Here is a 17,769-nt window from a genome sequence, read left to right on the forward strand (position 1 = left end):
AATGATGTTTACACTTGACTTTCTCAATGGGAGAAAAATCACAAGGATGCTATGCACAAGGAGATTAATATGACATTCCGTTTCCCGTGAAAATGAATGTTAACTCCTAGAATCACCCTGAAGGTACATCAAATCAAACCACGTTTGCTTCCATGTCTGACTGTCAAGCATAATTTATGTGAATGGTAATAGTTCTTAGTCCTATGATTAACAGCATCTCTACATGGACATGATATGCTTCACTGGATAATAAGCAAAAAAAAAAAAAAAATAAAGGTCCTACACTACTCTCCTTGAGTATTGACTGATAAAATATGGACCTTTTACATATAATTGAGGGTGATACTATAAATAAAGGTTAAGATGTAGACGAGGATGCAAAGAAATCTAAATAAACAAAATTTCAAAATAGTACCAGTCCTTCATAACAGAAGAGACCTAGGGCTGCTTCATCACAGAGAAGCAGGTAAAAGATACAGCAGGTGAAAGATACATCCAAATGAGGAGAAATAAGTCAAATCTCTAACGAAATTTTAATGACTGCAGATTAGAATTCAAAGGAGTCCTAGGATGTATACTCACTCACCAAATTTTTTCATGGTCTTTGCCAAATACACCACAAGACATAAAAGCTTGGTGGTTGAACTGAAGACCAGAGAGAAATCTCCTTTAGACACATGTAGCTCCCACCAAAGGCAAGAAAGTCACTTTCTTAAGAAGGAACACAGCCACATCAATGTTTACAGCAGCACAATTCACAATAGCTAAATTGTGGAACCAGCCTAGGTGCCCTTCCACAGATGAATGGATAAAAAAAAAAGTGGCATATATACACAATGAAATATTACTCAGCAATAAAAGAGAATAAAATCATGGCATTTGCAGCTAAATGGGTGGAGTTAGAGAAGATAATGCTAAGTGAAGTTAGCCAATCCCCAAAATCCAAATGCCAAATGTTTTCTTTGATATAAGGAGGCTGATTCATAGTGGGATAGGGAGCGGGAGCATGGGAGGAATAGATGAACTCTAGATAGGGCAGAGGGGTTGGAGGGGAAGGGGGGGGACATGGGGTTATTAATGATGGTGGAATGTGATGATCATTATTATCCCAAGTACAGGTATGTAGACACCAGTTGGTGTGAATATACTGTATATACAACCATAGATATGAAAAATTGTGCTCTGTATGTGTAATAAGAATTGTAATGCATTCCACTGTCATATAAATTTAAAAAAATTAAAAAATAATAAATAAATAAAAAGATGGGAGGCAGGGAAGCAGAGCTGAGAGAGACCTCTCTGAGACATTCAACGGGAAGATTTCTGAAAGGACTAAGGAATCTGCCCTCTGAAGATTTAGGATAGAGAAATTAGGCAAAGAAATATCTCCCAAGGCTAATAAAGCTGAGGAACAAAACAAGATACACAGCATTCCATGGGACTTTCAGGATGATGGAAATATTCTTTCTCTTGTTTGGATGGTAGTTGCATCAGGTACACAACTGTTGAAACTCACTTCAATGAATGCTTCAGAACTGTGTACTGTAAGGGATGTCTCAATTTAATTTTTTAAAAAAGAAATATGATGTTAATACAAATATTAACTAATCCTTTCAAGTACTTGCTTAGAAGAGACTTATATCAGAGTTTGAAACTTGAACCCTTCCTGAGAGCTAGAAACTGGAAGACAGCAGATCTTAATGCTCCTCATTTAAATACACTATCTATCAGCTATGTGTGGTTTCAATGTTTTTCAGGGACTTTCTTTTAAAAAAAATCACTTGCAGGTTAAAGGGAAATGACAAGTGAGAAATCTACAGGAAAATTGGGTAAGGTGAGATAAAATGAAACGCAATGGTTTCAACAATAAATGGAAATGCTGAAAATCCTGCCTCTTTTTCTAGAGTTCTAGTCTCTGTCTAGATGCTCAAATGTCCCCTTTTCCTGCTCTTTCCTGCTCTTTCCTGCTGAACATACCCCTACCACCAGGAAGAAGAAAACTTGTCTTCATGCTAATGAAGCTGAAGGGAAAAGGCCTTCCTTCCTCTGACAGGATGCTCTTAGGGGGGCGCTGTGAGAGGCAGGCTTGCTGGCCCAGGGGCTGCATGTCACTTCTACTGCACCTTCTCATCATCAATTACGACTAAAATGGAAAGAAAGAAATGAAGTCCTGATGACTGCATGTCCTAGGAAAGGTTCAGGGTAGCAGAGCTGCAATGGTCAAGCAAACAGAGGACTCAGCAGTCTATCAAAAGCAGTGGCTTCTAACTTGTTCTCCCTACTAACCTTTTGCGTTATGGAGGTAGAATGGTTTAGTGGTGTGGTCATAATAAAGAGAATAATAACATACCCAACACCGGAAGAGAGATGACTATATGTCAGTCTGCTAAGCACAGCCTATCTATTAATTTGACCTTTATGCTACGTGTGAACTATTATCATTACCATGTTACAGATGGATCACTGAGAAGCGTCTACAGCCTGTTAAGTTACGGGCCCTGCATTTGAAACCAGGCAGTCTGGCACAAAAAGGTCACTCAAAGTCCTTCTACATGAAGCACTATGCAGACCTTGTTTTCTCTGTCTGTCTCTCTCATAAACACACACACACACACACACACACACACACACACACACAATCAAACATGAAAAAATAGAGAGGTAAGGTTTGAAGAAAGTCAGAGAAAACTCTAACAGTGAGGAAAGAAGTCAAGAAGAGAGCCACAGAATATGAAAATAAGAGAGAAATGGGGTCATGTAAGAGTTGCCCAGGAAGGATACAAAACATCATCTCTGAAAGGGATGTTGTGGGAACTCACTCCATAATATCTGCAGAAGTGTTCTGGTCTCCTGAGAGATGGGCACTCTATCAATACAAGGTATTATTCTTTCTGTCTTTAAAACTGAAAGGCTGATATTCTTTGGTAAGATTCCATATTCAGCATAAAAGGAGCACAATTAGAAGCCTGAAATGGCACTTTCTCCTTTTTCTCCAATATAAAAGTCTCCTTCCAGTGTGTGACCTTCTATGCAAAACAGCTCATTTTTAAAGCTTAGTTCCAGTGCCTTAAAGATCCTTGGTTACAAGCCATGGGAAAGGATACCATGTGATGGAGGCCTTTCTAAGTGACAGGGGAAATGTCCTGCTGCAATCTCCCGTAGTGAAGAGAACACAGCACCATTTGGCCAGTCAGAATTCTTAACCATGCTACAGAGAGAATACCAGGCTCTCTTTTCCACAACTCTCATTTTTCCTTGTGAAAATATTTCAAGGTCACAGTTAATGGAATATAGAAGTTAAATTCTTATGAAGATTCGAAAGCATGTTACAAATAAACTGTGGCTTCAATTTCTTTTCAACAGGAGGAAGAAGGTTAACTAGAGCAAATAGAAGTGTTCTTTTTCAGTCTCTCTACTACCAAGGATTATTAAATGTTCATTCATGTTAGAATTGCAGAATGGGAGATGACATCATATAATGAATATTATTATTACAAAAAGTACACAGAATACAGTCAGCAGACAGGTGGTTTGAAATTTAAGTCACTTACCATGTCAGTAGAAGAAACAGTTGGAAAATCCTCTGGGGCCAGTATGGTATCATTAGATATTGAGATATTAACTGTAAGCAAAGGACAATTGAACAATTTTTTACCATAAAAATAAAACAGAAACAATCTAAAAGCATAGTTCATGTCTCTCTTTAAATAAAGTTAGTTATTAAAAATTCTTCAATAACAACAAAAGGGCACAATAAATTTTTATTATAACTTCACATTTTATCTAGATAAAATAATCAAAGATTTAAACACATGTATTGTGTTCTAATCTGATAAGAAACAACATTTAAGGAAATGGAATTAAAATTTGTTTCAGTTCAAAAAAATATATATTACTAAAATACACTCAATATATTTTGACTAATGAAAGAAATGATTGTTAATGATTAAGTTGATCACTGGCTTCATGTACTGTAAAAATCTCATAAATTGGATCTTAACTAAATAAGAATAAGTAACTTTTAGAAATTTGGACCACATGTGAGAAAGTATATCATGCAAATGGTGAAAATAAGCACTAACTAAATAATGTGAATTTAAAGGAAAACAATATTTAATTCTAATTTAAAAATCACTATTATAAAATGTGGCATCATTTCTTTAAGATATCACTGAAGAACTTGATTCGTTTCTTAAACCAATCCCTTTGGAAATATTTTATTCATTTTTTCAAAATTTTATGGGTGTGAAAATTAAAACATAATATTTTATTAAAATTCTTATCAGATACAACAGACACTTCAGAAATACAGAAGATAATCAGAAATTATTTTGAATCCTTATACTCCAATAAAATAGAAGATAGTGAAGGCATCGATAAATTTCTTAAGTCATATGATCTGCCCAGATTGAGACAGGAGGATATAGACAACCTAAACAGACCAATATCAATTGAGGAAATAGAAGAAACCATCAAAAGATTACCAACTAAGAAAAGCCCAGGACCGGATGGGTATACAGCAGAGTTTTACAAAACCTTTAAAGAGGAACTAATACCAATACTTTTCAAGCTATTTCAGGAAATAGAAAAAGAGGGAGAACTTCCAAATTCATTCTACGAGGCCAACATCACACTGATTCCTAAACCAGACAAAGATACTTCAAAGAAAGAAAACTACAGACCTATATCTCTAATGAACCTAGACGCAAAAGTCCTCAATAAAATTCTGGCGAATCGGATACAAAACCATATCAAAAAAATTGTACACCATGATCAAGTAGGATTCATCCCTGGGATGCAAGGCTGGTTCAATATACGGAAATCAATAAATGTTATCCACCACATCAATAGACTTAAAAATAAGAACCATATGATCATCTCGATAGATGCAGAAAAAGCATTCGACAAAGTACAGCATCCCTTTTTGTTCAAAACTCTCGAAAAAATAGGGATAACAGGAACATACCTCAACATTGTAAAAGCAATCTACGCTAAGCCCCAGGCTAGCATCATTCTGAATGGAGAAAAATTGAAGGCATTCCCTCTAAATTCTGGAACAAGACAGGGATGCCCTCTCTCACCACTTCTGTTCAACATAGTTCTCGAAACACTGGCCAGAGCAATTAGACAGACGAGCGAAATTAAAGGCATAAAAATAGGAAAAGAAGAACTTAAATTATCACTATTTGCAGATGACATGATTCTATACCTAGCAGACCCAAAAGGGTCTACAAAGAAACTATTAGAGCTAATAAATGAATTCAGCAAGGTGGCAGGATATAAAATCAACACACATAAATCAAAGGCATTTCTGTATATCAGCAACAAAACTTCTGAAACGGAAATGAGGACAACCACTCCATTCACAATATCCTCAAAAACAATAAAATACTTGGGAACCAACCTAACAAAAGAGGTGAAGGACTTATACAATGAAAACTACAGAACCCTAAAGAGAGAGATAGAAGAGGATCTCAGAAGATGGAAAAATGTACCCTGTTCATGGATAGGCAGAACTAACATCATCAAAATGGCGATATTACCAAAAGTTCTCTATAGGTTTAATGCAATACCAATCAAAATCCCAATGGCATTTCTTGTAGAAATGGAGAAAGCAATCATGAAATTCATATGGAAAAATAAAAGACCCAGAATAGCAAAAACAATGCTAAGCAGGAAGTGTGAATCAGGTGGTATAGCGATACCAGACTTCAAACTATACTACAGAGCAATAGTAACAAAAACAGCATGGTATTGGTACCAAAACAGGCGGGTGGACCAATGGTACAGAATAGAGGACACAGAAACCAACCCACAAAACTACAACTTTCTTATATTTGATAAAGGGGCTAAAAGCATGCAATGGAGGAAGGATAGCATCTTCAACAAATGGTGCTGGGAAAACTGGAAATCCATATGCAACAAAATGAAACTGAATCCCTTTCTCTCGCCATGCACAAAAGTTAACTCAAAATGGATCAAGGAGCTTGATATCAAACCAGAGACAAGGCATCTGATAGAAGAAAAAGTTGGCTACGACCTACACACTGTGGGGTCGGGCTCCAAATTCCTCAATAGGACACCCATAGCACAAGAATTAATATCTAGAATCAACAAATGGGACTTGCTCAAACTAAAAAGTTTTTTCTCAGCAAAAGAAACAATAAGAGAGGTAAATAGGGAGCCTACATCCTGGGAACAAATCTTTACTCCTCACACTTCAGATAGAGCCCTAATATCCAGAATATACAAAGAACTCAAAAAATTAGACAATAAGATAACAAATAACCCAATCAACAAATGGGCCAAGGACCTAAACAGACACTTCTCAGAGGAGGACATACAATCAATCAACAAGTACATGAAAAAATGCTCACTATCGCTAGCAGTCAGAGAAATGCAAATCAAAACCACCCTAAGATATCATCTCACTCCAGTAAGATTGGCAGCCATTAAGAAGTCAAACAACAACAAGTGCTGGCGAGGATGTGGGGAAAAGGGTAGACTTGTACATTGTTGGTGGGACTGCAAATTGGTGCAACCAATTTGGAAAGCAGTATGGAGATTTCTTGGAAAGCTGGGAATGGAGCCACCATTTGATCCAGCTATTCCCCTTCTGGGTCTATTCCCTAAAGACCTAAAAACAGCATGCTACAGGGACACGGCTACATCGATGTTCATAGCAGCACAATTCACAATAGCAAGACTGTGGAAGCAACCTAGATGCCCTTCAATAGACGAATGGATAAAAAAAATGTGGCATTTATACACAATGGAGTATTACTCTGCATTAAAAAATGACAAAATTATAGAATTTGGAGGGAAATGGATGGCATTAGAGCAGATTATGCTAAGTGAAGCTAGCCAATCCCTAAAAAACAAATGCCAAATGGCCTCTTTGATATAAGGAGAGTAACTAAGAACAGAGTAGGGAAGAAGAGCATGAGAAGATGACTAACATTAAACAGGGATGAGAGGTGGGAGGGACAGGGAGAGAGAAGGGAAATTGCTTGGAAATGGAAGGAGACCCTCAGGGTTATACAAAATTATATACAAGAGGAAGTGAGGGGAAAGGGAAAAATAATACAAGGGGGATAAATGAATTACGGTAGAAGGGGTAGAGAGAGAAGAGGGGAGGGGAGGGGAGGGGAGGGGGGATAGTAGAGGATAGGAAAGGCAGCAGAAATCAACAGACACTCGTATGGCAATATGTAAATCAATGGAAGTGTAACTGATGTGAATCTGCAATCTGTATACGGGGTAAAAATGGGAGTTCATAACCCACTTGAATCAAAGTGTGAAATATGATATATCAAGAACTATGTAATGTTTTGAACAACCAATAAAAAAATAAAAAAAATAAAAAAAAATCTTTCTCTCTCTTTTTAATACCTTTATTTTATTTATTTTTATGTGGTGCTGAGGATCGAACCCAGGGCCTCGCACATGCTAAGCAAGTGCTCTACCACTGAGCCACAACCCTAGTCCCATAAATCTCTCTTCTTGTGAGAAGACATATACTATAAAATAAATTGTAACACAGACTATTCTCTATTTATGGAAATACAAAATTACAACTATCATTTTTTGTCTTTGGGGACCTCATAGTTGATTTAACATTTGAAATGCAAATTAGCATGGTCCTCACCCCATCCAACCAAAGCCCTTAACCTGACTTTTAGTTTGCCATGTTTCAGATCCTGCTGATGCCAACCTTAAAAGAAAAACACATCACTGTTTATTTGATGGATGACATTTTAAATATGAGATGGAGGATGGAGGAAGAGAAGAGAATGCCTTGTTTACTACTTTTTCCTAGAATCTAACCAGTCTGGTTCTTCTAATGTATGAAACATGATATGTCAAGAGCTTTGTAATGTTGTGAACAACCAATTAAAAAAAAGTCAAAAATATTTGTTTACTGTTATTAAAGGAAACTAGAAAGATGAGTCTTTCATAACAATAAATAAATAAATAAATGAGAGCAGATAAAGGCAGAAGAAAAAAAGTAAGGAAAACAAACTAAAGGAGAGAAAAGATTTAATCTAAGTCCAAGTTTTGCTCAATTTTAGAATCCACTCTGATCTTTGAAGGTTCTGCATTGTGAAACTATTAGCCTAAAGGTAGGGATTGTCAGGGTGTTTCCTGTCATAGGCACACTAGATATTTTCTTACTCTGTTTCTTTTTAAATCAGAGAGAATCAAATGGACTAAAGGACACCTGGCCTAAACAATAAAATGAAACAAGAATCTATTCCCAAAAAGGAAAATGTAAGTAAATTATTAGTACTAATAATTTTCATAGGCTTTTTTTTACTATTTTGTTCTAAAAAGCTTAATATTTTATTAAATTACTCCATTTGTTCATTTAGCCTAACAGAAGAAAAAATAGGTCCAAATCTGACCACATTGGCCTAGGATCTGACTTCCTTAACAAGACTCCTAAAGCACAAGAAGTAAAATCAAGAATCAATAAATGGTAGATGGGATGGATTCAAATTAAAACGCTTCTTTTCAGCAAAGGAAACGATTAATAACTTGAGAAGACAGTCTTCAGACTGAGAGAAAATCTTTACCACATGAACCTCTGATAAATCATTAATCTCTAGGATATATAAAGAACTCAAAAAACTTAACACACCCACACACAAAGAACCAAAAACCCCACAAATAGCCCAATCAGTAAATGGGGAAAGGAACTGAACAAGACACTTCTCAGAAGAAGAAATACAATTCATCAACAAATATATGAAAAAGTGTCCAACATCTCTAGCAATTAGAGAAATGCAAATCAAAACTACTCTAAGATTTTATCTCACTTCTGTCAGAATGGCAATCATCAAGAACACAGGCAACAGTAAATGCTGGCGAGGATGTGGTAAAAAAGGCACACTCATACCTTGCTGGTGGGACTGCAAATTGGTGCAACCACTATGGAAAGCAGTATGGAGATTCCTCGAAAATTGGGAATGGAACAACCATTTGACCCAACTATCCCACTCCTTGGTTTATACCCAAAGGACTTAAAATCAGCATACTATAGTGACGCAGCCACATCAATGTTTATAGCAGCTCAATTCACAATAGCTAGACTATGGAACCAACCTAGCTGTCCCTCAATAGATGAATGCATAAAGAAAATGTGATATATATACACAATGGAATATTACTCAGCTTTAAAGAAGAGTGAAATTATGGCATTTGTCAGTAAATGGTTGGAGTTGGAGAATATCATACTAAGTGAAATAAACCAATTCCACAAAACCAAAGGCCAAATGTTTTCTCTAGTATGTGGATGCTAATTCAAAATAAGGTGTGGGGCACTAGGGAAGAATAGCATTACCTTAGATTAGGTAGAAGGAAGTGATGGGAGGGGAGGGGAGGGGATGTGGGGATAGGAAAGAAAGTAAAATAAAACAGACATTATTACTTTATGTATATATGTGACTTCATGACCAATATGATTCTGCAACATGTACATTCAGAAAAATGAGAAATTATATCCCATCTATGTATGATATATCAAAGTGCACAAATGCACTCTACTGTCATGTATAACTAATTAAAACAAATAAAAATGTTAAAATAAAAATAAAAACACCCTAGAATAAATCATAGGCATAATTTTGTACCTGATTTGTATAATAGATGGACTCTGAAGAAAGATTACTTTCCTAGTATTACAGAGTCAATCAGAAGCAAAGTTGGTCCAAGACTTAATTCAATATTCATTCTCCTCCTATCCAGTTTCTAATCATAAAAATCAAGATGATTTATGTTGCCAGAGAACTCAAGGAAGGTAGGATAGTACCCGCCTATGTTAGATGATGTGACATCTCAGTTGTGAGCTGAGATGTCTGATCCTCTGAGCTTTTGAAGAAACAGCATATGTTAAGTCACAGGCACTACTTAGATGGCATTTGAGAAGTTGCTCTTCCTGAGCTAGATTATTTAATGCAATTTCATCAGCTTCCTGTCATAAGACAGACACTTTTCTACATTAAAAAAGGGTTAAGAAAATGAATAATGGATAATAAAGGCCAGCAGTGTACTAAAATAAGATTCCAATCTGGACTTTCAGTAATTGCTCTCAAGTTTTGGATGCACATCAATTCTGCTCATTTAGATTCCTTTATATTTTCATTTTCCTCTAAGACAAACTATTAAAGTATACTGGCTATCAAAATCCCAGAAGACCTGCATCTAAAGGACAAGAAAAAGTATACGATATTTTCCCTACTTATTTTAATAAGCAACTGTTTCAAAAGAAACACTTTAAAATAAATATATTAAAAAGCACTTCTGTAAATAAATATTGGCAGGGGGTGGTAGAGTCCATAAATAAGATTAAAAGTAAATTTCTTTAGGCTCACAGATGAGAAAATGATTAATTACAGTTGGGAGCTTGGTCTATAAGAGCCGTTGGTCACCACTTGGATCCAGACTCATGCAGTGTAAATGATTTGGCAACCAACTGTAAAATGATCTATTTATGTGGAATCTGTGATATCCTTGATTAAAATTATGGAAAGGTCAAATGGAAAAGCCAAAATACACTCTGTCTCTATTTGTTCAGTACCGTGGCTTATGAAGTAAAGAATCTCTTTGTTATAAGAATTTGGCTAATTTAGATTGAACCAAGTACTACTATGATGGTCTCATCCCACTTGGTTTCAGGGAGTTTCCACAGGTGGATGGTTTTCTGTTACTTGATTTTTCACTTCCCGTTCTTTCTTCCCACATATAAAATGCCCATGATCCTCAAGAAGGGGGGAATGAATATTGTCAGTAATAAACATTTTAAAGTGTGTCTGTGACTTTCCAACAAAGAAATCAAACCTGGCTTTAGCTGTGGGACCTGAAACAGGAAAAAGGAGGTGACATCCACGTGTCAGTGTTGGCACATCTCCCACATAGGGAATATCAGTTGCATTGCTAAAGGTTGACCCTCTTTATCCTCTTTCGGGAACTACCCATAGCTCTTCTGATTTACACATTAGCAAGAACTTTGTTGTGAGGAATATGCACAAGCTCACTCAAGGCCATGAGGTTCAGTATGAACAACAACTAGCACAGAGAACAGAACAGTCTCCTTCAGTGGACCAAACATCACCATGTAGAGAAGGGAGTATCAGGCAAACTGGGCTTGGATTTTGGCTTGCCACTTTCTGAAAACAGCACCCTCAAACTCCCTCACCAAGTCTTGAGGAAGTCTCCTCTCATTTGTGAAACTGGATTTGAAAACACCTACCTCATGAGGTTACTGTGCAAATTAAATACAAAATACAGGCAAAATTGTTAGCACAGTGTCCAGTATCAGATAAGATCTAAATATGAGGTGCTAAGATTACTTCCAGCTCTATGACCCAGAGAAAGAATTTGCTCATGGAAAAAAGTCAGCTACCTCTCAAGGTTTTTGTGATGATTAAATATACACATATAGTCTTATTAAAACACAGTTTACGGGCTGGAGTTGTGGCTCAAAGGTAGAGTGCTCACCTAGCATGTGTGAGGCACTGGGTTCAATCCTCAGCACCACATAAAATAAAGATATTGTGCCCACCTACAATTAAAAAATAAATATTTTTTAAAAAAACACAGTTTACTAAAATCCCCTAGTAAAATGCCTGGCATCTGAAGGATATTTATTAAATATTAGCCCAATCTGAATATGTACCCTTGACATAGTTTCTTAGGATTATAATAATGTGGAACTGATTAAGCTGATGTAAGCAAGAAAAAGCTTAAGATTATTCTCCACCACAAGAAAATCTTGATGTTTTATCCCATTCTATTTAAGTGGCATCTTAAGGAAACTGAGTAACTGGAAAATAGATGCAGGATGAAACTGAATACCCTCCTGCTACATGGTCATGTTAAATTTATTTTAGGGTTCTAGATAACTTGAGCACACTAGCATCTCTTGATAAAGTCATGTATTTGTGCTTCAAATTTCAAGGTCAATTTAAAAAAAGGTGAAAATGGTTTTGGAGAGATAATGAAGTAAATCAAGAAAACTCTGAGAAGCAGCTGCTGGGAAAATAACCTGCCACCTTCTTAGCCATAAGTTTTACAAAATTAATAGTAAAGTTTTCTTTGCTTTTTCTTGTTTTTACTCCTCATTTGCCTAAATGTTTTTTAGCAGGCTTAATGCTTCAGATGTTCTCTGGGGCTAGGCAAGTTCGAGTTGCATCTTTAAGCCACAGGCACTCTTCACAAGCTTGCCTAGAATGCTATGCTGGAAGTTAGAGAACTGAGTTACTACGGAGGTCTGAAGCTGGATGTATTTAGCCACTATTGCCATAAAAACACCTCTATACCCACCTAAAGTTATATACTTAGGATGTATTATTCTGGGGAACTTTTTCAAATACTTGTTTTATACAAATTCAAAGCTGGAGAATTTTCCAGGTCTGGTGATAATCCAAATTAATTGCTTTCCTTTTTCTAAGTCCTGCAAGAATTATGCAGAAACTGCTAAAATACAGTCTTAGACAGTAAGAAGAAATGAACATGATAAACACTTCAAGTATCTATGGTTTTTCTCAATAGACTGTATTACTACGAATGATGAAACATCAGCTATGCGGGGGAAGGATTTTCACAAGTGCAGGCTGGAAGTTTTCAGGACTTGTTACTTCCTGGCTTTACCACTAGTCTATAATTTAATCCAACTTCAGAAAAGGGGAACAACACACAATAAATGACAAACTGCACATAATATGATATGGTTGATGGAAGATAAATTAGGATGATCTCTTTTCCTCACTGTCTTTTAATGGGCTTTCTAAATATGAAACACATATTGACTGTAACATTAGACCACAGGGGACCCAACCCAGCAGTTCTTTTTAATGGATATCACATATTGGTGAACTGCACTTATTAGGATAATAGGAAAATTATGGAGAAAGAAATAATATTAGAATTCTACTTTGGTGACAACTGTTTTAGAGCATTTGGAAGCCTTCTCATGCTGTGAATAAAAAATGTATAGAAATGGAAGCCATGGCTCCTAGCAGTCAACTGGCTTGGTCTCGTGGTTTCACACAAGGAAAAGGTCATCTTTTACTCAGACTATAGACAGTGACACACTCAGAGCCTGAGAGAGAATTTCTTCCTCTTAATCACTCATCCATTATTAAGCATGTTCTCCTTGGAACAGTCAACAACGAATCAATAAAATATATTCCCTCTGTTAATAATATAGTGTCTATCCCCTTGAGGCTATTTTTCCTTGCTTTTAGAATTTGTCATTTTTAGCAAAGCATCTTTCTCCCCCCGATATAAAAATCAACATCTGGTCAGAAAATTTACTTTGAGCCTTTCTAAAATATTAACATGCCCTTGAGTGTACAGTCAGTTATAACCTTTATACATTAAAAAAGTAAACAGGGATACTGGAGTATAAATTTATTTTTAAAGTCAAGGTCGAGTGAAAATTGGACCTCTGTTTGTTTGGAAATAACAGTATTTTACAAACTATACCTTTCATAAAAAGCAATCTGTATAGATATGTATGCAAGTATTCTACTTCATCACAAGTAGCACAACTTAGAAAGCAATGAAACAGACCCTAAGTAAATATTTGATGACGGGTGAAGGAGAAAGAAAAACAGGCAGGGGAGAGAAGAGAAAATGAGATGGAAGGATGCCCATGTCTTATTTCCTATTTACAGAACTCTATCATTTATGTTTTTGATTGAATTATACATGTTTCTTAGAAGAACCAAACACTTTGACTCTATGGTATTAAAAGCCTTTTTCTACATGACTGCATAGCTTATAACACTTCTGTAGTTTTGAGATTCAGTTAACTCTTCCCCTGAAATACAGCTTCAAGTATTCCACATTTGTCTACAATAGCACACTGGTGGTTAATTTGTGGGGGAATAAAGTTACAATGGAAGCATAATTAATATCTTTCCCTACAAAAATCGTGGAAAAACAACTATAAGATTAAACCAACTGGGGCATCTTGCAGGACAGTGAGAAATATGTCAAAGAACAAATTTTTACTCATTGTCTATTAGATGACCAGCAATTTTATATACATTTTAATGTTCACAGTAACCCCTGAGAGTAGGCACAATTACTATATAACTAACATATTATAAAACAAAAAGATTAAGTAATTAGCCTAGCTCAGGATCACACTGCAAGAGAGCATCAGCAATGAAATTCAAACTCAGTTTCCTTTACTGCAAAGCAGATGTTTTTGTCTACTTTATCACACTAACAATTTCATAATGATGAAATGGGATATGGTAAGCTATCCTTCAACTGGATATTTTTTCTTTTTCCTTTTGGCTTTTGAACTATTTTTTTCCTGCATACTTCTGCTATATAACCACCAAGAACAGGGTGGGAAATATAATATTCACTGCCTCTATTAATTCATAGCTATTCCATTTCCAAGAAAAGGGAATTTTAGCATCAAAATCATGCATCTACTCATGAATATCAACCTTCCTAGTCAACTGTCCTTCTTAGATCTTCAGAAAACTTAAATATATGACTTGGGTTACCAAGCAATAATTGAGACTAAAAGGAAAGGAGAAAAGGTATAAAGAAATGAAAAGCCCACAAGTGATGAGGTTTTCTAGAAGAGTGAGAACAAGAAAGACCAGGAAGAGGAAAAGAGGAAGACGTGCCTTCACAGAGACAAAAAAAAAAAAAAAGATGTAATACATTGTGGGCATGAAGACAGTTTTCTTCGTGATTAGTGACCCCTATTTGCATTTCTGTAAAATCACGTCTGAGTTTGCAGGATCACAACAACATCCGAGCAGTTGCTGGTTCGTTGTTACATACTGTCCCAGTGTTGAAAAACAAGTCATCCGCCAGCTTAAATATTATTGACTCATTGATTGAATGCTTTTACTAAGAGTGCACATCGTGATGAAAGGCCAGTCTTTTGTTGTTTTTAGAATACTTTCTCGAGCTGTATGTGCAACTGTATTGTTCTCTCACAGGCATTTTTCAGTTTGCTGTTGAGAAGTACTGAATATGACAGATCTATACAACTTGCTACTCAAACTATGAAGGTTATAGGGAAGTATTAGATTGTCTAACAGTATTGAGGTTATGAAGGAAATACACAAACATTAATATTATAGTGGTTTTGTAAAACATGAGATTGTTATAAAACTATGACTTTTTCCAAACTACAAATAGGTTTCACTATTTGTAGTTTGGAAAACTACAAATAGTGAAACATCCATAGATCAATAGTGAAAAATCCATAGATTTTTTTTAAATCCCTCCTGTTCATGTACACATCTTTTGTGAGTGCCACTCATCTGGACCACTCTAGAAAGAAGTGGTGCAGACAACCATCTGATTGCAGAATGGGCCAACTGCCCAACAATGTATAATTAAAAAGAAAAATGATGAGGACAGGTTTGTCATTCAGACCTAAATACTAACCCTAAATTTTAATGAATAATAAAAGCAATAATAATGCAACTAACAGTTAACTACTTATTACATGTTAAAAAATAGCATAATCACTTTAACTATATTCTCTTCTTTTTTATCTCTGAAACAATTCTATAAGGTATGTACTATTGTTAACCCCATTTTACGGATGAGGGAGGTGAGGCTACGCTAACTTGGAGAAAGGAACTTGCCCAATGACACACATTTGGCATTAGCCAACCTGGGACGTGCAATAAGATTTTCTGACTTCAAAGCACTGCTATGCTGTTTTACTGGTACCACCTAGAGAGAGCAGGAACTGTCAGAGTCCTTCTGAAATGACTCCATAGTTATTTAGGACACATGTTTTACACAACCCGGGGAAAACAAGTCAAAGGAAAAACTACTACTTTTGAAGCCTGTACTTGCCAGGCATGTGTAAAATGGTTCAGCCCTCAGTATCTCCTTTTCAACAACACAAAGATCCTTCCTGAAAAGGAAATTACATGGAAAATCTTTGTTGTGTTTTTTTTTTTTTTAACAAAATGAACACACTCTGATATGTCTTTGTTGGTTTCATATTATCTTCTTTGCCAGCATCCAATTGAAACAATGAATATATAAGTTTCCGTTAGCCTCAGGTACCCATGGGGCTGACATTAGGCATATCTTTTGTGTGTGACAGGTGTGCTGACAAAGCCCTTTGTGAGCACCTCAAACCACAGAATAGCTGAGTGGTAATTTTTTCCTTTAGGAAATTTTGGAGGATGATTACTCAGACCTACCTAACAAGTTGTAGACTTTTTTAAAAAAATAAATAATTATATACATGTGTATAAATAGAAATAAATAACTGAATCCTTTTTGAACTTTCCTAAGTTCAAAAATCCCATAACTAAATGTGCCTGTGAATACAATATTTTCATTGTACAGACCTCCCTGAGAGTCCATGCTGAGTGGCTACAGGGGTGTTTACCCCACTTTTTTTTTCAGGAAGAGCTCCACATAGTTGTTTCCTTGGGGAGCATATTCAATTGATTTCTGACAATATCGGCCATGCCATCCAGTTCTAAGCACTTTTTAAATTATGATATATTTCAGATCAGGTTACATCTTAGCACTATTAATCTGACACAACCTCCCACAAGCCATAAAAATTTTAGTAGCATCTTATTTATCTTTTACATTCAAAAGCATTTTGACTCTGATCCATAATAATACAACCATGTGTTTTTTACTATAAATATGAAAAGGTTTTCTCTCAGAATCCATAATTCAAAGTGGATATCGCATGTATGTGCTCCACATTTATGGCCCAGATTTACACCACCCCCAGAATACTGTGGGACTTCTGGTGCCACAGGGCCTTACTTAAAAAGTGTGACTTGTATATCAATTTTTATTTTAAGGGACATCAGCCTATGAGTAAATGCATAACTTGAAGTTACCAGTATATTTGTCATCTGTATGATACAAATACTCACCTTTATTCTACCAGAGCAAATTTAAAGCAACTTTCCTTGAAGTGAATCTTTTTCTCAAAAACCTTGTATAAGATAAATCATTGATGAATAATTCCAGGAAAAAATTCAAAAACAAGAGTTCAACACTATTTTTGTGAAAAAGTTCTGATACTGACTTAGGTTTGGCAAGACAGATGCTAAAGTGTTGAGATGTAAAGAATCACATTCCTCATCCAGAAGTTGCTTTTACATCTTTGCTGACTCTAGAATATAAATCTACTCCTAGAACATAACATGTTCTCTTTTCTTTTTTATTTTTTGTTCCTTCTTCTTTTTTCTTGTTTACACTGACTACTAGAGATGAACTGCAAGTTTCCACTTTTATCATTAACTGGCTCTAATGTGAATTTCTTTTCTAATTTCATGCTTCAAATTAGATAAAGTGAATTAGTATCATCTTTGATTCTTCTATAAAATTTATGATGCATTTCTTAAAAGAAGAGATCCCATAGCAATCTATAAAATATGGACAAAAGTTCAGAAAATTAGGACTTTATACCTATTAACATATATATACCTAGGTCTCCTCAGTTACCACTTAAAACTAAGAATAGCTGGGCTATGATCCCAAAGGCTTGGGAGGTTGAGGCAGTAGGATCGCAAGTTCCTCAGCAAAAGCAAGGTGCTAAGCAACTCAGTGAGATCCTGTCTCTAAATAAAATATGAAATAAGGCTGGGGATGTGGCTCAGTGGCCAAGTGCTCCTGAGTTTGATCCTGGGAAAACTAAAAGTAACGTACAAATTAATTTCTGCAGATGCTGCAATTTGAGTTAATTTCAAAGTATTCTGAACTTCAAAGTATTCTGAACCAGATATGTTCACATTC

At 35.8% G+C, this 17,769-nt stretch overlaps 1 protein-coding gene across 1 annotated transcript in view; it reads right to left on the minus strand.

The window, feature by feature from the left end:
- The window catches only part of LOC308640003 (electrogenic sodium bicarbonate cotransporter 1-like), a gene marked incomplete at both ends in the record, with an annotated part of 133,528 nt that overhangs the window by 16,470 nt on the left and 99,289 nt on the right, over positions 1-17,769 (minus strand). Inside the window, 1 exon segment of the mRNA XM_081312082.1 lies at positions 3,552-3,622. Coding sequence (XP_081168208.1) covers positions 3,552-3,622 — 71 coding nt within the window.

Source organism: Spermophilus citellus (assembly GCF_964194105.1).
Source record: "Spermophilus citellus genome assembly, contig: SCAFFOLD_362, whole genome shotgun sequence".
Taxonomy (NCBI): Eukaryota; Metazoa; Chordata; class Mammalia; order Rodentia; family Sciuridae; genus Spermophilus; species Spermophilus citellus.